Source organism: Poecile atricapillus, chromosome 29, assembly GCF_030490865.1.
Source record: "Poecile atricapillus isolate bPoeAtr1 chromosome 29, bPoeAtr1.hap1, whole genome shotgun sequence".
Lineage (NCBI taxonomy): Eukaryota > Metazoa > Chordata > Aves > Passeriformes > Paridae > Poecile > Poecile atricapillus.
In genome coordinates, this window is record NC_081277.1 from 392,858 (window position 1) to 414,545 (window position 21,688).

At 52.0% G+C, this 21,688-nt stretch overlaps 1 protein-coding gene and 2 long non-coding RNA genes across 5 annotated transcripts; 1 reads left to right on the plus strand and 2 right to left on the minus strand.

The window, feature by feature from the left end:
- Positions 1–5,296: 5,296 nt before the first annotated feature.
- Positions 5,297–7,342, minus strand: LOC131589603 (uncharacterized). The gene is made up of 3 exons (XR_009279796.1): positions 5,562–7,342; positions 5,420–5,461; positions 5,297–5,324 (listed from the first exon to the last, which is right to left on the minus strand). It is a non-coding gene; the product is annotated as an uncharacterized LOC131589603 (long non-coding RNA).
- A 146-nt stretch (positions 7,343–7,488) lies between these two features.
- On the minus strand, positions 7,489–15,200 carry LOC131589605 (uncharacterized). 2 transcript variants are annotated; one of them, XR_009279797.1, is made up of 3 exons: positions 14,860–15,200; positions 13,376–13,476; positions 7,489–7,997 (listed from the first exon to the last, which is right to left on the minus strand). It is a non-coding gene; the product is annotated as an uncharacterized LOC131589605 (long non-coding RNA). The 2 variants fall into 2 exon arrangements; XR_009279798.1 differs by lacking the exon at positions 14,860–15,200 and adding an exon at positions 14,500–14,733.
- Positions 15,201–16,410: 1,210 nt separating this feature from the next.
- On the plus strand, positions 16,411–21,527 carry LOC131589601 (zinc finger protein 239-like). 2 transcript variants are annotated; one of them, XR_009279795.1, is made up of 3 exons: positions 16,411–16,527; positions 17,864–19,247; positions 19,879–21,527. XR_009279795.1 is itself a non-coding variant. In XM_058859256.1 (2 exons), exon 2 carries the CDS (start codon positions 17,878–17,880, stop codon positions 18,856–18,858), a length of 981 nt encoding a protein of 326 aa, XP_058715239.1. In that variant the 5' UTR covers positions 16,411–16,527; positions 17,864–17,877; the 3' UTR covers positions 18,859–19,573. The 2 variants fall into 2 exon arrangements, 1 of the variants encoding a protein (XP_058715239.1); XM_058859256.1 differs by lacking the exon at positions 19,879–21,527 and having other exon boundaries at positions 17,864–19,573.
- The last annotated feature ends 161 nt before the right edge of the window (positions 21,528–21,688 follow it).

Here is a 21,688-nt window from a genome sequence, read left to right on the forward strand (position 1 = left end):
AGTAGACATGTTTCTACAGCTGCGATTCTTGCATGGGTGGGCCCATGCACAGCATCTGCGTATGCTCGAAGCTTCTTCGCCATATCCAGCACGGTCTCCTCCCTTTCATCTCGTTTCATTATTGCTAAAGCAGATGCATATTCTTGTGGCCCAAGTCGTACCAATTTTCGCCACGGATGTACATGACACCAAGTCAGGATTCTTAGTTGGTATGTCATCTGAAAAAACTCTCTGCCACTGCCATTTCTCTCAGGCGTTGGATCCTTTGTTCGATGGTTTTCCACTGTGTTTGTTGCGTGTAGAGGTCATCTACACATAGATATCTTTGGGCTACACTTTCAAGGACCCGTGCCCAGAGACTGTGAGGGTTAGCTCCCCTCATCATCCCCTGGTCGATTACCGGATCATGTGACAGGGATCCCAGATGCCTCGCTTCAGTGCCATCTAGAACTGTAGCCTCACCTGCGGCATCCCACAGACGGACTAACCAACTAATTATAGATTCATCAGGTCGTCAAGTGTAGTCCTTTCTCAGGCCACGAAGATCTTTCAAGGAAAAGGACTCAATATTAGCTTCTGATCTTGTTCCAGTTGCTTTGACTCTTGGTTTTGTGTCAGGAGGCGTTGAGGGTCCTTCTCCTGCATCCTCATCATCATCATCCACTGGTCGATTGGTTTTGTTTGTGCACTTTCCACTTCTTGTGCTAGTAGCAACAGTCATTGGTTGAGGCTTGCTGTCTGGTTTAGCTACCAGCTTTGTAACTGGGAGGTTGGCTGCAGCCTGAGTAATTGGGGTAGCTGTTGATTTATCTCCCTGTCTCCTTCCTCCTGTTTGCTGCCCTACAGTATCCAGCAATGCACGGTACGCATATGCTAGGGCCCAGCTTACTGCAATGATCTTTTTTTCTTTGGACTCATCCTGACACTTCTCTTTCAGGTATTTCTCCACCTCAGCTGGATTCAGAATTTGTTCATGTGGGAAGTCTCAAACTACAGGGTCAGAGAATTCCTTCAGGATTTGGCCCATATCCTCCCATTCTCCACCCCACTCAGGATTTTCCATGCTCGGTTCAGGGGTCTCATCAGTCCCTCTAGAAATCTCAGCCCTCATTCTAGAGAGGCTGAAGACTGTATAGAGGAAACTTACCAGATTAAATGCCAGGAAGATGGTCTCTTTAACATTCAGGGGGAACTGAACACTCTCCAATAGTGATGTAACCGATTCAGAGGAGAAGAAGGAAAGGAAAGGTTGAAAAGCCTCGTTCCCTGCTCCTCCTTTAACAAACTGTGTGCATAACCATACCCATGAATCCTTTATATTTGGAACAGACTCCAGCACCTGAATAAACTTCTTGTAAATCATAATCACTAGGCCCAGCCCAATAGCTATTCTAATCCGTGCCCCTCTACTGTAAAAGCTATGTGTTAGGGACAACACCGGGGCTAGTTGTGGATAAGAAAATAAACCAAGGGACTATAAAGGTATTAAAACCTCAAAAAAGCCTAGCGACCAGAAACACATGAAGGCCTGCACCCCAAAAGACATTATTAATTCAAGCAGCATGGCTGGATGGCTAGGGACTGCTTTATCTTATCCTAATACAAAGTAATTGCCACTTCAATACAATCAGTACAGGGTTTTTCCACTCTCTCGAGCCCCATGTTGGGCGCCAATGAATGTATTTGTCCTGGTTTAAGGCAAATTTAGGAGAAAACCTCCAGTGGGGCTCCCCCCAGGAAGCAAACCTACGTGGCCCTTTTCCCCCACCCCCCAACCGGTTCGGGAAGAGATTTTTCTGAGAGAAGTGGAAAAAACCTGTTTATTTCACAGGCACAGCACTACTCAGCACAAAAATGAATGATATCAAGTTACAAAACCTCTCGCCCTTCAGAAAAGATTACAAACTTCAGAGGGTCTCTTTCCTGTGGGTGTTCGCTCTGTTATCAGTCCCTCTGGCGCTGGAAAATGCCGCTGCCCAGGCTGGGCTCCCGGTAGTCCAAGGGTGCAAGCTCCCGGTGCTCCCCCGAGTCCCCAGTCCAAAGCAGATTCGATTTGTTTCAGAAAAAGGGAAAGAAAACAGTCCAGGAAGACCTCTCTGCTCCGGCTAGTTGGAAAGCCAAGGCGATTTGTGTCTTGTTGTCTGTCTGTGCTGTAGTCAAAACTCCCGATGCGGGGGGAGCAAGTAGAGTCTCTGATAACAGACTCGGTGCTTCTTTTCCACTCACTTTTAGTCTCAGATGGAATTTTAAGAATATGAAACCTGTCTCTAGGTTAGGTGGACGAATGGGGATACAATTTAACATCATAATCAACCCAGGATACCCTACATTACAAATTTCAAATTACAGGGGCCTGGGACTTGGCCTTTTACACCTACACCCAGGCTGGGCAGCAGGGCAGAGCAGCTCCGCAACAACTACACCCAGACACCCGTGACACACAAGACAACAGACAAGGGCACACAACGGGGAGACAAAACTCTGGGCCACAAGAATGGCCACAAGGACCGAGAGAACGCGGAACGAGATGAGCCAGGTGAGAATGAAGGCGAGCTGATGAAGCTCGCAGAACCCGGGAGGAAGAAGATGCTGATGGAACGATTAACTCCAAGAACTGCCAAGAGGGATGCCCAAGAATCTTAGGGCCACAGTCCCCTACCTATCTTTGCGTTTCTTCAAATCTTAAGCTGCAGCAATGGATCCTCGCGGCGCACGGCTGTCGACACAGCTTGGAACAAGACCTCTAAAAGACATCCGATCGGATGCTTTTCAAGAGAGATGCGATTCCAAGGCCTCTGAGAGCTGCCGAGCCGTGGAGCCCAGAGAACGGAGATGCTACAAGTGACGCTGGGGTTTCTGGTAAAAGCCCCTGGAAGGGATAAGGGAAGGCACGTACGACACAAAAGACACAGAAAGCACAATGGACAAGTGACACGACATGGCCTGACTCTGCTCTGTCCTGCACACCTCAGCGTTGGGAGCAAAAGTGAGGCCCTCCCTTCAGGTGACCTAAGGGGCCACAGCCTGGACCTCTCAATCCCCAAAGCTGACTCAAAAATCCTGGGTCACGAGTCCCGATGTGGCCTCCAACTTTCATCCCCTCTGTGGGTCATAGCCTTCGACTCAGTTCTCGGATGCCCGGTGGCAAGGATCCACGTGGAGTGCCAAGGAAGGCTGCCTCGCCATCCGGGAAGTTCCTGCCATCACCAGGATGTCGTCCCTTGGTCAGCTACAATAAATAAAACAGAAAATCAGTGCGTGATTGTCACAGGACATCGGCCAAAATCCAACAATTCCTCACGGTCTCCTGCAAACAGCTGCGTCCTGAGGCCGCACGCTTCGGCCACGTCGGGAGCCGGACGCCGTCGTCACAGGGCGCACCTGAGTTAAGAGAAGACAAAGTGATGCGGCATTGCTGGAACTCAAAGGGACCCTCGCTCCTCCTCCCAACATCCCCAACTCACGGCAAGCCCTCGCCCCGTTCCTGAAGGCCACCCACACAGCCCCTTTACGTGGAAAAAGCTCCGTCACATGGTCCCGTAACGCTTCCGCAGGGCTCACGGGAGAGGCGAAGCAGGCGTGCCGGTTGGTTGGTGAGGGGATCTTGACGAAACGCGACTGGACCGCCTAAAGCACGCAAACGAGAAGGGACGCTTGGCATTGCACCAGAATCTGAGAGCCCAGCGATAACAACAGTTTCCCTCCACCGGTCAACGCTCACCTTGCCCACTTCGCCTTGACTGCTGCTAGCTGGCTTTACTTCCTAAAAATAAAGACAAAGAGGAGACCTGTTACACAGTGACCGGTTCCAGTTGCCCTGCAAAGACAAACGTTGACTTACCTTCTTGGGGGAACCCCCTTACCCTGGATGGTGCGCTCTGCCACTGATTTCATCCGTCTGCATCTGAAAGAAAGCTAAGACAAAAGTCAAAGTGCTGCAGGGTAACTTCACAGCTCCAGACATCTTGTGTCCATCTAGGAACCCCTTCTAGACTCAAACTACACCCTACACCTCAAATTTCAAATTACAGGGGCCTGGGACTTGGCCTTTTACACCTACACCCAGGCTGGGCAGCAGGGCAGAGCAGCTCCGCGACAACTACACCCAGACACCCGTGACACACAAGACAACAGACGAGGGGACACAACGGGGAGACAAAACTCTGGGCCACAAGAATGGCCACAAGGACCGAGAGAACATGGAACGAGATGACCCAGATGAGAATGAAGGCAAGCTGATGAAGCTCGCAGAACCCGGAAGGAAGAAGATGCTGACGGAATGACAAACTCCAGAAACTGCCAAGACGGATGCCCGAGAATCTTAGGGCCACAGTCCCCTACCAATCTTTGCGTTTCTTCAAGACCTAAGCCGCAGCAATGGATCCTCGTGGCGCACGGCTGTTAACACAGCTCAGAACAAGACCTCTAAAATACATCCGATCAGATGCTTTTCAAGAGAGACATGATTCCAAGGCCTCTGAGAGCTCCTGAGGCAAAGCTTCGACTGCATCGGGCCGAGGAGCCCAGAGAACAGAGATGCGAGGAGTGACACCGGAGTTTCTGGTAAGCCCCCAGAAGAGATAAGGCAAGGCACGTACAACACGAGAGGCACAAAAGAGACACAAGGCACTATAGACAAGTGACATGATGTGCCCCGGGGCTGCTCTGTCCTGCGCACCTCAGCACTGTGAACAAAAGTGAGGCTCTCCCACCGTGTGGCCTAAGGGGCCACAGTCTGGACCTCCCCGTCCCCAGAGCTGACTCCATAATCCCGGGTCACGCTTTCATCCCGTCTGCAATTTGTAGCCTTCAACTTAGCTCTCGGATGCCCGGAGGGGAGGATCCACGTGGAGCGCCAAGGAAGGGCGCCTCGCCATCTGGCAAGTTTCTGCCATCGCCAGGCTGCCATCTCTCGGTCAGCTACAATAAATAAAACAGAAAATCAGTGCGCGATTGTCACAGCGCATCGGCCAAAATCCAACAATTCCGCTACTCACGGTCTCCTGTGCACGGCCACGTTCTGAGACTATGCGCTTCAGCCGCGCCGGGAGCCGGACGCCGTCGTCGCAGGGCGCGCCTGAGTTAAGAGAAGACAAAGTGATGCGGCATTGCTGGAACTCAAAGGGACCCTCGCTCCTCCTCCCGACATCCCCAACTCACGGCCAGCCCTCGGCCCGTTCCTGAAGGCCACCCACACGGCCCCTTTACATGGAAAAGGCTTCGTCCCATGATCCCTGTAACGCTTCCACAGGGCTCACGGGAGTGGCGAAGCAGCTGTGCCGGCCGGTTGGCGAGGGGATCTCGGTGAAACACGACTGGACTGCCTGAAGCAAGCAAACAAGATGGGAGGCTTAGCGTTGCACCGGAAACTGAGAGCCCAGCGATAACAACAGCTTCCCCTCCACTGGTCAACGCTCACCTTGTCCACTTCACCTTGACTGCTACTAGCTGACTCTACTTCCTAAAAATAAAGACAAAGAGGAGACCTGTTACACAGTGACCGGTTCCAGTTGCCCTGCAAAGACAAACGTTGACTTACCTTCTTGGGGGAACCCCCTTACCCTGGATGGGGCGCTCTGCCACCGATTTCATCCATCTGCATCTGAAAGAGAGCTAAGACAGAAGTCAAAGTGCTGCAGGGTAACTTCACAGCTCCAGACATCTTGTGTCCATCTAGGAATGCCCTCTAGACTCCAAGTAAAACCTACAAATTTCAAATTACAGGGGCCTGGGACTTGGCCTTTTACACCTACACCCAGGCTGGGCAGCAGGGCAGAGCAGCTCCGCAACAACTACACCCAGACACCCGTGACACACAAGACAACAGACAAGGGCACACAACGGGGAGACAAAACTCTGGGCCACAAGAACGGCCACAAGGACCGAGAGAACGTGGAACGAGATGAGCCGGGTGAGAATGAAGGCGAGCTGATGAAGCTCGCAGAACCCGGGAGGAAGAAGATGCTGATGGAACGATTAACTCCAGGAACTGCCAAGAGGGATGCCCGAGAATCTTAGGGCCACAGTCCCCTACCAATCTTTGCGTTTCTTCAAGACCTAAGCCACAACAATGGATCCTCGCGGCGCACGGCTGTTGACACAGCTCGGAACAAGACCTCTAAAAGACATCCGATCAGATGCTTTTCAAAACAGACGCAATTCCAAGGCGTCTGAGAGCTCCCGAGGCAAAGCTTCGACAGCGTCGGGCTGAGGAGCCCAGAGATCAGAGATGCTACGAGTGACACCGGGGTTTCTGGTAAGCCCCCAGAAGAGATAAGGCAAGGCACATACAACACGAGAGGCACAAAAGACACAGAAGGCACGACAGACAAGTGACATGATGCGCCCCGGGGCTGCTCTGTCCTGCGTACCTCAGCACTGTGAACAAAAGTGAGGCTCTCCCACCATGTGGCCTAAGGGGCCACAGTCTGGACCTCCCCATCCCCAGAGCTGACTCCATAATCCCAGGTCACGAGTCCCGACCCTGCACCCCGCTTTCATCCCATCTGCAATTTGTAGCCTTCGACTTAGCTCTCGGATGCCCAGCGGGGAGGATCCACATGGGGCGTCAAGGAAGGCCGCCTCGCCATCCGGGAAGTTCCTGCCATCGCCAGGATGTCGTCTCCTGGTCAGCTACAATCAAGAAGACCAAATATCAGTGCAGGATCTTAGCGGCACATCTGTGAAAACCCAGCACTTACCTTCTCTAGAGAACGCCCAGGTTCATGGGCTGCACACTTCACCCCACAGGGAGGCAGAGGCTTGCTTCACAGCAGTATTGGCTGACACAGCCAAATTACCACCACCTCAAGGAGGGGAGGAAGACTCTCCAGTCAGTGAGGGACAGGGAGCCCAGGGTACCCCAAGGATGGAAACCCCAGCTTATATGACAGCAGTAGGCCCTAGCACTCACTATCACTTCCTGGCTGGCCCTAGCACCAGGGGTACTGCCTGCAGCTCTCGAGGGTTCTGGCACTCTGCTGCTTTAGGGTTCCTGCCTGCAGCTTTCTCAGGAAAATGGGGGGCATTTTTAGGGCTACTGTTTAGGGTTCGAATAGTCCTGTACGCTACCTTATATCCCAACCTGTACCCCTTTTATTTTCACTGTTTGTTTCCAGCCTTTGAGCTTTTGACCTCTGAAGCTCTCCCTCAGTGTCTCTGTGTCACTGCCAAGCTCCAGCGCTGAACCCTACAAACTTACAACCCTACGCTTGCAACCGGGGATGCTCCTTATCCATAGGCCCCAAGAGATGTCCCTTAGCCCGGACCAGGCAATCCACAGTTGCTCCCTACCCTACCTAAGTTTGGCCCTGAGACAGGGCAGAGGCTGACAGAGCCGAACTCTTTGCGGAGGCTAGGCACGAAGCCCTGCCAACCGCCGCCTCGAGGAGGGGTGGGAGCAATCCCCGGCTGCGGAGGGACCGAGAGCCCAGGGTGGGGCGGGGCGGGAAACCCCGTTTCCCCAACCCTACGGATCGTCCCCCCACTATCTCCTGGCTGACCCTAGCACCAGGGGTACTGCCTGCACCTCTCGAGGGTTCTGGAACTCACCTGCTTTAGGGTTCCTGCCTACAGCTGCCTCAGGGAAATGGCAGTACTGTTAGGGCTGCAGTTTAGGGTTTGGGGTGGGGTACACCTGAACTCCACCTTACCTATACCCCTTCTTTTCAGTGTTTGCTCAGCCTTTTTTTTTCTTGGAATTCTTGTGACAGGGCCCCGGCAAGGGACTGCCAAGATGAAATCAAAAGGGAAATGGAGAAAGATCAGCCCTGCAAATCCACACTGGCTCACCTGTTCAGGTGCTGCTTCCTGGCAAAAAGCTTTGTCCCTCACCACCTCCTTTAAGCGGTGCTCCAGGTCCAAGTGCATCCAGGTGCTCCCCCAGACCCTATGAGATGCTCTCACCGTCACTCCATGAGATGTCACTGGGAGCCCACCAGAAACTCCTCTCCTCCGGCAGATCCATGCCAACGTTGATTTGCCACTCGTATTTGGCCCTGTAATAACAGCAAAATTGTTGCCCTCTGTCAGGTACGTGTTGTTAGACACAGGTTTTTCCATAGCCATCTTTTCAAGAATGGGGTGCCATCCCTGCTTGATTGCTAAATTATCCATAAATTCTGGAAAACCTAAATGAGAAAAAGAATCTAAAAGACTGAGGAGTTAGTATGGGAACCTTTACATCATTAAACTAGTATGTTTTGAAATAAAGTGAATTCTTCCAGTCCAACTGCAAAAATCCAATTCCTAAAAATAAAATAACCAAAAAACAAACAGCATCAAATTCCCACCAATATCATCAATAAAATCACAATACCTCCACCAGCCAAGGGAAAAAAATCTTAACCTAGAAAAAAATCCAAACCACCTCAAAAAGATTCAACACTGAAACACAACTCATCCTAACACTTCAACTAACAATACTAAAATAAATTTTCAAAACAAATATTCCCTCTATGCACACCACCAATACCACATAAAACAAATAAAGTACTCTCATCACAGCACCCCCGAATCAAAAACCCAAATTGCCCTAAAATCTTTAAAATAATCACAAATTAATCCCAAAATAAAAACTTTAATCTCACTAACAAAAAAAAAAGAAAACAACCCAAAACAGGTAACACAAACAAAACCAACACTGTACAACCAACTACCAGCAAAAAAAGATGCTATGCTCTGTCATTAACAGTTCTTATCACATCAGCAAAGTTAAATGTAAATAAAAAGCAACCCTACTGAACTCCACACAACAAATCACACCAACTATTCAAAAATAATCAGACCAACACACTGAACTCAAAACCATTCAACTAACCCTAAACATCAGCAAAAAAACCCCAAAGCTCTACATTTATAATAATACATAAATACTCACCAATACTCTATAAAAAAATGTAATAGCTAATTGAAAACATAAAAAACCAATCTAAGCTACTAAAAAATTAAAAAACATCACCCCCAAAAATATACCTATAAAAATCCACCATATAAATGCCTGTGTCCCCAGAAATGAAACTAAGAAACACCACAACCGAAAGAAATCCAAACTTATCATCAACACCTAAACCAAAAAGCACATTAAATAAATAGAACATATACATTATTATACACCAACTACAAACAAAATAAAATTCTACCATCAACTACTAAAAATCACCTTAAAACCACTCAATAAAAAACTTTCAAAAATTGAAAACTGCATCTAACAAAAGCCACCTAATTAACACCCAAAACTCAGCTAACCAAACAAACCCTACCCAATCTGAACCCCTACATAGAATAAACAAAACCCACTAATCGATATCAAAATCTATTTTAATTCATTCTACCTAAAATACAAACAAACCCATTCATAAAATCATCTTTATTCAAAAACCAAATTTCACTTAGTATACAACACAAAAAAATGAAACAACATACTGTGTACCACCAAAAAAATCTAATATTGAATAAAAACCACATATAAATGCCTCTACTTACTAAATATTACTACCACTATTTATATTTACCTGCATCTGTATAAAAGCGTATCTAAAATTAAAAAACATTAATTTGACCATTAATCCAAAGATACACAATAAAAAAAACATGTTCTAAAATTATATTATATTATATCCCCATCATCTGCTTTATGCCCAAACATAAATTCTGTAACTTTAAAACTAAAAAAGAAAAAATTCTTTGAACATACAATCTATATACAGTACTAATACAGCCTCACCCAAGTTCTCTCTCAACTCTATTGTATAACACAACAAAAAATCCATTTTTTACTTTTTTAAAATAACTTCTCATTGATTAGTGAATACAAAATAATTGCCAGAACCGTAACAACTTCTTCTAAAGCTATTCAACTTTACTCCGATCCAAAAACCCAGGCTACCACCAAAACACCCCACGGCTCAAAAAGATCCACGCCACAGCCCAACTCCAAAAACATCCAAACCATACGTGCAGAAAAACCCTTCTAAATCTCCTGAGCTTTTCTCCACAACAAAAAAACTATCTAACGTTATTCATCCTTTTTTCCTCTTACCTACGCCCTACGTATTAAAATAAACATTTTTTTTCACTTTTCCTCAAAAAAAATTCCTTTAAAATCAATTAAAAAACAGACTGAAACCTCCCCTCTATTAAGAAACACATTCACTTTAAAACATTTCCTCCCAATTGGTCTCTGACCTTTCCAAGGTTTGGACCCCGTTCCAGTGCACCAGAACCAAATCAACCTGCTCTGGCTCTGGAAACATCAGCGACACCAAACCCAGAGCACGAAGCACCTCGCCGTTCCTACCCCGCTGTCCCTCGGCCCTGCTCTCTCGCGCCCTACGCTGCAGAGCGCTGGGAGCCAGGTTCAGCCCCGAGAATTGTCGCATCCATTTCCTCAGACATTCCAGCTTCCACGGGGATATTGCGGGGACCCCCTGCATTCCATTCCCTAGTACAGCAGCAAGACAAAGTTCTCCCCCAGCCCGCATCTCCAAAAGATCGGCTTAAACAAACCCCGAGGCTTGACAAATACGGTCTGCCCAAAAAGCCCTACTCTGCATCCAGAGGAAATGAACATCACAAACAGATTCATGCACACCAGATGCACGGGACGCTGTCAGCTTGGACCTGCAGTTAACTCGGCAATGGAAAAACCTGAGCTCGAAGCCCTCGCGTGAGGGTGCAAAAGGTATTGGACACAGTTGCTAGAAAGCGTCACATCGTTATTTAAAGGCGCGGCTCGGCTAAAGAGCAACACCGACAAAGCCCCGAGACAAAAAGGCCGAAAGGTCGTGCTTTTCCCCCTCCCCTCCTCCCAGCGGCTTTTGCCAGCGCACTCTGAAGCTGATAAGCCACAAGTGTCCCCCAGCGGCCCTCGCCGGGACTCGCTCCCGGGCTGGCGCCGCTCCAGGTGCGGGGGGACCGGGGGAGCCACGCGAGCCCCAGCAGCGGCGGCACTCGGCACCCGGGGGCGGCCCCGCGCTCCCGGCCCCGGACGGAGCGCGGCTCCTGGCAGGAAAGCGGCTCCTCCGGCAGGCGGGGGCGGCCCTGGCCCCAGGAGAGCCCGGCCCGCCCAGCGGCACCGGGACCGGCCCGAAGGGACCCCGGCGGTGCCCGAGCCCCACGCCCAGAGCGGGCGGAGCGGCCGGGACGGACACAGCTCCGCGCCGCGGCTCCCACCTGCTGGCCCAGCAGAGCTCACCTCGCCTCCACACGGCTCTGTCGCTCCCCGGCAAGATGAAATCAAAAAGGAAAAGGAGAAAAGTCCCCCCTGCAAACCCGCACTGGCTCACCTGCTCAGATGCTGCTTCCAGATACAAAGGTTTGTCCCTGGGCACCTCCTTTAAGCAATGCTCCATGTCCAAGTGCATCCAGCTGTTCTCCTAGACCCTATGAGATGCTCCCAGTATCGTTCTATGAGACACCCTCGGGGAGCCCACCATAAATGACTCTCTTCCAGCTGCTCCATGCCCAAGTGAACTGAGGGAAACCCTCCCCCTAAAACAGCCCCGGGCAGAACCCACCCGCTCCTCATCAACCTCACTGCTCACACCTGGGGCTGCTCTGTCCCCTCATCAACCTCACTGCTCACACCTGGGGCAGCTCTGAGCCCTCATCATCCTGAGTTCAGTTTGTGCTGTTGCCATCCTACGGGTGAGGGCAGTGGCAGAAGGAACTTGCTGCTCATTCCCTGGACAGCTCATTGTCTGCACCTGACACACAGGGGCACCAGGCATTCCTTGCTATGGATGAGGACACCTCTCCTCCTCCAGGTGCCCAAGGCTGAAAATGGAATTCCACCTCCACAATTCCATGTGTTTGAGTTTCATAATTCCCAATGCAATTCCCCATGGATCACAACCCATCACCTCTAATTTTTCCTCTAGAATCACTGCTGACTTGCCTTTCTGTGGAAGTGTTTGACACATCAATGCAGAGTTCAGGGGCTTGTTTATGGCTTATCCTGATGAGCACAAAGGAAATCCAAACACCCAGAATTACAGGGAAGTAGGGATAAAGTTTATAAATACTCCTCTTCCCTGCAACTCCCTGGCAACCTCCCATTGACCTTTTACTCTTAACCTCTGAATTTTGACCTTTGACTCTTGACTTCTGCTCTTTGAAGTTTGATTCCCTGATAATTGACCTTGGACCACACAACCTTGGAAAATTAACCCATAACATTGGACCTTGGACCCTTTACTCTTGATCTTTGAACCCTGACCATTCACATGTGACCCTTGAAGTTTGAATCCCTGACTTTTCACTTAAACCACTGACCCCTGAGCTTTTGCCCTTGACCTCAGCCCTTTGACCCTGCCCCAACATCAATATCACTGACCTCCAGTGATTTCAGCATATGAATGCTACCATAGTTATCTCACCCAGCAGTGTCAATCCCACTATCAGTCTCTATCCCAGCCCCACAGTGATTATAGCTCCAGTCCTAGTGACCCCTTCCCTGTCCCAGTGATTTCAGCTCTTGTCCCACAAGCTTTATTTCACTGCAAGCTCTCTTCTTCCAGCTCCAGATGTGTGTTTCTCCAACTCTGCTGGTTGAAACTTCCCCAGGTTCAAGGAGCAGGATCTTCCTCTTTTCTCCAGCTCTGCAACATTTCAGCTCTCCCTCTACAGTCTCTGAGCCCACCCCAGAGTCAATATCCCTGTCCCAGTGATTTCAGCTCTTGACCCACAAGCTTTATTTCAGCTCCAGCCCTGGAGTGCCCATCCCTGCCCCAGTGATTTCAGCTCTTGACCCACAAGGTTTATTTCACTGCAAGCTCTCTTCTGGAAGCTCTCTTCTTCCAGCTCCACATCCGCTTCCTTTTCCCCTGCTCCACTACGTGAAGCTGCTCCAGGTTGAGACAAAAGGGTCTTTGTTTTGGTTCCAGCTCTGAGGTTTCACCTCCAGGCCAAGAAATGCCACTCTAACCCCATGCCAACCCCAAAGCAATCTTTACTGTATTTGCAGCCCATCCCATTGTGTACCATTCTATGGTTGCTTCCCACATCTACAGTCACTGTCCCCTCAGAACAGCGTTTGCAGCTGCAGCACTGCAGTCCCCACCCCGGCCCCAGTGATTTCAGCTTCAGTCCCACAAGCTTTATTTGACTGCCGGCTCTTGTGCTGCGCTTCTGGCTCCACATCTTCCCAGCAGTGCCACATCATGCTGCTTTCTGGCTCTCCAGGCAGGATCTCTGTTTTAGCTCTAGCTCTCTGTGGTGTGAGCTTAGCTCTTGAACCCACATTCCAGCCCCAACCTGACAGCTCTGCAAGGCCCTATCCCAGCCCTTACATTGATTTCAGCTCCAGCCACGCAGTCTGCATCCCGGCTCCATATTCCTTATCCCAGCCCCACAACAGTTTCACCCTAAATCCTACCATATTTGTGTCTCCTCCAGCTCTGCTTCCTCAGTTCCAGCTCCTCAGCTTTCCACTGCCGGTGGCTAAAAGCTGCTCCTGCTTCTCACTGCAGCCTGGGGCTGTTGAGAAGGCCACATATCAGTTATCATCATCACATCAATGTCTCTAGGAATTGTCCTACCCACCCTAATGGGAGCCCAACTTTGGGGCCACTTGAGGCCTCAAGCCCAACAGGTACCTTCCCCCTCCCCCTGGGTCTCAGCCCAGCACTTGCCCAAAAGCCCCCTCACCTCCCCCAGGCATAACCAGGGGCTGGGAATAGCCATTGGGCCCCTGCTCCCCCATCCCAAAAGGTGCCCTTGGGCTGGTTCTCGGGCCCTGGAGCCCTCCCAGCCCCCAGACCCTCAGCCTCTGCTTGGTACCAGTGGGCAGGGGCTGCTAAGCCCCCAGGCACCTCCTGCAGGCCCTGAGCTGCAGCTCCATCCCCTTCCCCCATGGCATTTATCCAGCTCCAGCCTCAGTATTTCCATTGCCCCACATTGCTTTAGGCCTGACTCCAGTGCCAAGGTCTTTAGTCCACACCCTGGGGCTTTATGTCTCCACTGGCCCCACAACTGGTGTTTCAGCCCCAGCCCCACAGTCTTTACTGAATTAACATCAGCTATCCAGCAAAAAAGCCCCTAAAGTAATTAAGAAATAATATTTAATCATTATTTATCAATAATATTTAATTAATAGATTAATAAATCTAAACAGAAAAATATATCTTATTAAAAGTAAGGATCATTAATAATAATAATTTTATTATTTTAATAAAACGAGCAAAACAAAATAATGTAATAAAGAAAATCTTTATGATTTTAAATAAAAGCAAAATACAATAATAAAATCGCAAAAAACCCAGCTTTGTTCCCAATATTTTAAACATTATCTTCAATCCAGAAACTACGAAACAGCTCCTATCCGTCTTGCAGTAGCAGCCTGTACCCCTGTGCGACTCCAGACCCCACACCCGCCTCCGGCCGCCCGAACAGCCCAGGGCGTGGCGGAAATAACTGGCCACGACTGGCCCCACCGCCCCAGGACACCGTCGGCCCCCAGATGCTCGCCCCGGCAGACGCGGACGTCGTGCACGAGCTCACCGGCGCTCCCCGGATCGGCAGCCGCGGGGGTCCCGTCCTGGCGCTCCCCGGATCGGCAGCCGCAGCTCCCGCCGCCGCTCGCACCTCACCGCTGAACTAACGCCCGCACCCCTCCAGCGCACGCTGTTTGTGCCCCAGGGCCGGCCAGCACAGCCGATCCCAGCCCGAGGCAGCGCCGGGCCCGCCGATCCCAGCCCCCCTGTTCCCGCCGCACTCGCCTCCGCGACCCCCCGCTGTCCCCTCAGGCCCCGCTCCTGCAATCCCGCCCACTCCCCGCCTTCTCCCCGTTTCCCTGGGAGAAGCAATGGCCGGGACCTGAACGGGAAGCCCCCGCCCACCCTTCCCAGGACCCAACAGCACCTGCCGGGGCTGCGGCAGCACGGCTCCGCCAGATCCCAAAGCGACAGCGGCCGCAGCGGCGCCTCAGCAGAACGGGGGAGCGGGGCCGGGCTGCCTGAGGCGCTGGGCCGCGACTGAGCGAGCTGAGATTGGCGGGACCGCGCCCGGATTCAAAGGGCGGCTGTGATTGGCCAGAGCAGAGCAAGGCGGGCCGGGATTGGCGGAAGCTTTGAGGCTGCGGCCCATGGGAGCTCAGCACCCTCGGCACTCATCCTGCACCCTCGGGATGATGCTGAGCACCCTCGGGACGGTGCTGAGCACCCTCGGGATGGTGCTGAGCACCCTCGAGACGGTGCTCAGCACCCTCGGTTTGGTGCTGAGCACCCTCGGGACTCGTCCTGCACCCTCGGGATGGTGCTGAGCACCCTCAGGACGCTGCTGAGCACCCTCGGGACTCATCCTGCACCCTCGGGATGGTGCTGAGCACCTTCGGGATGGTGCTGAGCACCCTCGAAACTCATCCAGCACCCTCGAAACTCATCCTGCACCCTCAGGACGCTGCTGAGCACCCTCGGGACTCATCCTGCACCCTCGGGATGGTGCTGAGCACCTTCGGGATGGTGCTGAGCACCCTCGAAACTCATCCAGCACCCTCGAAACTCATCCTGCATCCTCGGGACCGTGCTGAGCACCCTCGGGACTCATCCTGCTCCCTCGGCACTCATCCTGCACCCTCGGGATGGTGCTCAGCACCCTCGGGACTCATCCTGCTCTCTCGGCACTCATCCTGCACCCTCGGGATGGTGCTCAGCACCCTTGGGATGGTGCTGAGCACCCTCGGGACGGTGCTCAGCACCCTCGGGATGGTGCTCAGCACCCTCGGGACTCATCCTCCACCCTCGGGACTCATCCTGCACCCTCGGGATGGTGCTGAGCACCCTCGGGACGGTGCTCAGCACCCTCGGGATGGTGCTCAGCACCCTCGGGACGGTGTTCAGCACCCTCAGGGTGGTGCTCAGCACCCTCGGGACTCATCCTGCACCCTCGGCACTCATCCTGCGCCCGCGGGATGGTGCTGAGCACCCCCGGGATGGATCCAGCACCTTCTGGAAGGCGCTCAGCACCCTCGGGATGGATGCAGCACCTACTGGAAGGCGCTCAGCACCCTCGGGACCCATCAAGCACCTTCTGTAAAGCGCTCAGCACCCTCGGCACGCATCCTGCACCTTCTGGAAGGCGCACAGCACCCTCGGGATGGATGCAGCACCTACTGGAAGGCACTCAGCACCTTCTGGAAGGCGCTCAGCACCCTCGGGACACATCCAGCACCTTCTGGAATGCGCTCAGCACCCTCGGGACCCATCAAGCACCTTCTGGAAGGCGCTCAGCACCCTCGGGACGCATCCAGCACCTTCTGTGAAGCGCTCAGCACCCTCGGCACGCATCCTGCACCTTCTGGAAGGCGGGTGGGAGCAGCCGAGATCCCCGCACCGCCCATCCCGACCTGTCCCGGCTCCATCCCCGCTGCTACCGAGGGCCGGGAGGACTTCGGGAACCGAGGAGGAGGAGGGAAGGAAGAGGCGGAGCGGCAGTAGGAACACGGAGGAAAAGAGGAGGTGAGGGATCCGCACGGCTCTGGTGTCGCCTGAGCTCGCGGCCCCCCCGGGATCATCGCTCGCCATCCCGCAGGTGCCCGGGGAGGGGGAGCTCTCCCCAAATACTCCGGGTGTCCCTGGCTTTGGGGCTTTTGGAGAGATGGAGATCGCAGGGCTCCGCAGCCGAGCCGCAGATGCCCCTTGGGGGGAGATTGGGGGTCCCCGGGAGGTGTTTTTGGGGGGTCCCGGTGGCGGGGCCGGGGGGATGCGGGTCCCCCCGCGGTGAGGGTTGGGCATCCCGGGCCGGGCCCCCCGAGCTCTGCGGCGCCACGTGGGGAGAGCGGTTTTGGGAAGCCCCGGGAGAGCCGCGGCTTCCCTGAGCGGGACCCCAGAGAGAGCAGAGCCCCAAAGCGAAGATCCCGAGAGCGGGGGAACCCCTGGGATTCCCTGACCCCCGGCGGGGGGTGCTGGGGCTGGAGGGGCGGAATGGCCGGGAAAGGGGTTCGGGGCTCCCGGTGCCGGCGGTCGCTGCCACAGGATGAGCCCAGGTGCTCCCTCCATGGGCGTTCCAGTTTCCTCCTCTGCACACCCTCTATGAGCCCAGTCAGTCCCGATACGATGCTGATGACTTCCCCTTGCCCCCTGTAAGGATCCCAAGTCCTGCCGGTATGAGCCGAGTCACTCCCAGTCATTCCCTATTATGATGCAATTTGCCCGCAGCACGGTCCCAGTTGCTCCCAGTTGCTTCAGCTTTTGTCCAGTGTGCTTCCAGTTCCCTCAGCATACTGCCCCTAGTGTAGTCACACTCTCAGTATGATGTCAGTATCTCCCAGCAGGGCCCCAGTCACTCACACCTGCCCCCAGTTGCTCCAAGTGTAGTCCCAGTTCCCCCCAGCACCTTCCCAGTTGCAGCCAGTGTGGTCCCAGTCACCACCTGCATGGTCTCAGATGCTCCCGGTGTATCCCAGCTGCTCTGAGCATTCTTATAGTCATAGCCAGGCACTGCCAGCTACCTCAGCATGGTTCAGTTGCTCTCAGTATTGTCCCAGTCACTCCCAGTACATGCCAGTTGTCACCAGCACGCAACCTGTCATTTCCACTTGCTCACAGTATGTATGCAGTTGGCTCCCAGCATGGGCCTGGGAGCTGGCGGTAATCCCCAGTCAAGGTCCAATCACACCCGCTATAATCCCCATATGATTGTAGCCAGTCCCAGTATGATGCCAGTCACTTGCAGTCTAATTCCGGTCACTCTCGGTATGAGGCTCTCCTGCTCCATCTCCCAGCCCAGCACGGCCCTGGCTGCAGGACCACCCCGCTGCCGACACCGTCCTGCCGGGGATGCGTTGGGGGTGGGGGGGTGTATCTCCTTCCCTTTTTCCTCTGGCACGGAGGCACATCCCATCCTCTCCTTGTCCTTCCTCCCCCAGACAAGGAGCTGAAGATGGAGACCGGGGAGGACAAATCCCCGCAGCAGAACCTCGTGGAAGAGGCCATTTTGAGTGGCTCCATGGCGCAGGAATCCGAGGGGGAGGAAAAGCCCCGGAGATCCCGCAGGAGGAAGGGCTCCAACCCCAGCCCGGGGTGCTCTGAGGAGGAAAGACCCACCCTGTGCTGGGAAGGTGGCCGGAGCTCCAGTCTGGTGGTCCACGAGCAGCTTCGGGATGGGGAGAAGCCTCACAAGTGTTTGGAATGTGGGAAGAGCTTCAGGCGGAACTTCCACCTGATCCGCCACCAGATGATCCACACCGGGGAGAAGCCCTGTGGGTGTCCTGAGTGTGGGAAGAGCTTCAGAGACAGCTCCCACCTGATCCGCCACCAGATGATCCACACTGGGCATTGGCCCTATGAGTGTGTGGAATGCGGCAAGGGCTTAAGAGACAGCTCCCACCTGATCCGCCACCAGAGGATCCACACTGGGGAGAGGCCCTTTGAGTGTGGTGAATGTGGGAAGAGCTTCAGGCAGAGCTCCTACCTGATCCGCCACCAGAGGATCCACACTGGGGAGAGACCCTTTCAGTGTGGTGAATGTGGGAAGAGCTTCATCCAGAGCTCCAGCCTGATTGTCCACGAGAGGATCCACACTGGGAAGAGGCCCTATGAGTGCTTGGAATGTGGGAAGAGCTTCAGCCAGAGCTCTCACCTGACCTCCCACCAGAAGATCCACACTGGGGAGCGGCCCTACGAGTGTCCCGAGTGTGGGAAGAGGTTTCACACCAGCTCAGATCTCCTCATACATGAACGGATTCACACGGATGAGAGGCCCTTCCGCTGCCCCGACTGCAGGAAGGGCTTCAAGCACAACTCCAACCTCACCGCCCACCGGCGCATCCACACCGGGGAGAGGCCCTACGAGTGTCCCCGGTGTGGGAAGAGCTTCTCCTGGAGCTCATCCTTGACCCATCACCAACGGAGCCACCGGTAAGGGAAGCATTGGGAATGCCCTGACTACAGGAAGAGCTTTGTGTGCTGCTCCAACTCCATCTCCTATTGGAGGACCTACGTTGGGCAGAGCCCTGGTGGCCCACATTCCCGGTGACCCGCATTGGGAAGACACCCGGCCAGTGGTTTCCATTTTCTCCTGGTTTCCCAGAGGCACTCGGATGAACGCGAGGGCATGAACCTCCTTCAGCAGTCAAATCAACATTAGAAATTCATTAAGATCTGATTTCTTAGCTTTACACCATAAAAAGATCTTGTGTGCTCTGTCCAATTGTTTCTTCTGGTGGCATCAAGCAGTGCTGGATGATCTTGGAGATGTTTTCCTACCTGAATAATTTCCATCTTTATCGCATCGAAATGTCCAGAACCGGGGTAAAAATAAATTAAGTAAAGGGATCTAAAGCGGCACCATTTTACCAGGATTTTGGGGTGAATTTGGGGTTGGTTCACAGAATTTTTCGGGAGGATTGGGCATCATGGGGTTGCCCGGGCTGGGCAGATGGGGCTGCGATCTCATACTTGTGCTGGTAGAATGTGTCCACCTGAGCCCATCTGTTCTCCAGGAATTCTGTTTGTCTCTCCCAGTCCCTGGGCTGGGTTTCACCATTTGGGATGTGCCCCACAAAGGGCCCAAATCGCTGCTGAAGCGCAGCTGTTCCTGGCTGGGGATATTCCTGTCCACCAGCCTCTCCTGCTCTGTGCCATGGGGGGCTGGGAGGGGGTTTGGGGGATCCTGGGGGAGCTGGGAGAGGCTTTTGTGGCTCTTGGGGCCATTTGTGGTGCAGGGAGGGGGATTTGAGGGCTTCTGTGGCAGTCTGTGAGGGGGTTTTGGAGGTAGTGGCCGAGCTGTGTGGCTTGGAGAGAATTTGGGTGGGACTTGGGGGAGATAGAAAGGGGTGTCGGTGGTTCTTGGGACCATTTATATTGCAAGAAGGATGGAATGTAAGCTCATGGATCAAATCTATTACTGAGAGTCTGATAATCCTACTGATTGTGTTTTTAGCAATCTGGTTAATCTATGCAGTTCTGAAAGGAGAAATAAAGAAAAGAGTATCCTGGAACCAGAAGATAATAAAGGCACTGACACGGGACAGAGATCCACATCTGCATTTATCATCTCCAAGTCCTCCAAAGTGTAACAACGCTTACGATAACTGTGGATTCAAAGATGAACATCGAGTATAAACTCAGAAGAACAGGACTGTATACAGTGAAAGCATTACACTTACGATAGTAAAGTGAAATACTTTCAAAGGGGGGAAATACGTTACTATGGGGTTAGATGTTTCTGAAAGTGTTTCTTAAAATTGCGTAGAAGTAGGCCACGAGAATGCTTGGTATTAGGGATGGTCTAGCAAGCTGAAATGTTTACGGTAACGGGAACTGGTATTTGGGGTCTCAAAGATACCCACCCAGAGATAAGGTTCATACATGTTCGTACAAGGATGAGCTAACTCTCGTGAAGCAATATCGATAAAGTTAATGAAGCAATATTGATAAGGTTGTTATAGTGATTACTGCTACAGCTGAAATTGTATAAATATGTGCATTTTGGACAAAGACAATGGAGCTAGATTTGGGTCGCAGGTAACCCTAGTTTCTGCGCGCTTCAATAAAGCACCTACATACGATCAATCTGTGATTATGTGTGTTCCTGAACGCTAACGCTGAGAGGAATAGAGGTGGGCAACCAATGGGATCTGTGTGAGTTCCTGTGTAGAAATGCTTTTTCACCAAATTATCCTTAAATAACATTATCTTAAATCATTTCCATTGGGTGGGTGCAACTGGGAGTGCTCAAAGCCCTGGAAAGCTGACCCATTGATTACTGGGGAAAAGGAAGAGGAGGAAGTGTCGGTTTTACAAACCGGTTGTGCGGCTGTATTTTGAAACATGATATTCTGGTATTGTAAAACTGGATTATTTTGTAACTCTGCGTTCTAGTATTTTGAAACTGGGTTACTTTGGTATTATACCACACGTAATAAATGGAATTGATTTGTGATACCTAAATTGTAACTGTTATTAAAGTTGTTATTGGAAGCAATCAAAAGACGGGGCAGATGCACCCCTTTACAGATGTTGCATGTTGGGATTGAGGTACAGGATGTAGTTTGGAGGATGGGTGATGTCCCAGGACGAGGGTGGCCTTGGGATGGACAAGGTTGGAGCGACTTTAGGCATTGGGCATAAAGATCAGTAAATGTGGGACCGATCGGTGGACTTACATAACACAACGCTTAGTACGCACGCGCAAACCTGTAAGGTTATCCGAAGGACGACGAGGAAGAGGAGAAGCCTTCGCCAAAAGACCACCGATAGAAGATTGAAGACCCCCTAACAACAAGTGAGGCATGCGCCGTGAAGAATAGTGGCGTAAAATCAGAAATGCCGGCAATAGGAAATTTACGGGAAACATTAATAAATACGTGTAAGCACACAGTATATAAGTTTAGCTTAAAGTGCTTTGTTTTGTACGTGAGGCAGCGTGGGAAGCCTCCGTACCCGGGTCGGTTTTGTGTGTGAGGTGGGGTAACGAGCCCTCCCCGTACCCTGGTCGGTTTTGCTTATGCTTTAATCATACTTAATTACTCGCACATTATATATATAAATTGTAATTTTTAATAAATTGTATTCTTTTACTAAACTGTATTGTTTTGTACCAAATTACTATTCAATTTACTAAATTGTATTCATTTTTAATTAAACTGTTATTAACTCAAGGGACCTAGTTGTCAAAATTCTAATTTCATTTATAACACCACAGCTGCCGATACGGTCTGGAACGGTGCCGGTAAAGCAGACTGGCCAAA

Excerpts from the sequence above, each read along its gene's own strand:
- LOC131589601 (XM_058859256.1), top strand. The coding sequence starts at position 17,878 with ATGGAGACCGGGGAGGACAAATCCCCGCAGCAGAACCTCGTGGAAGAG.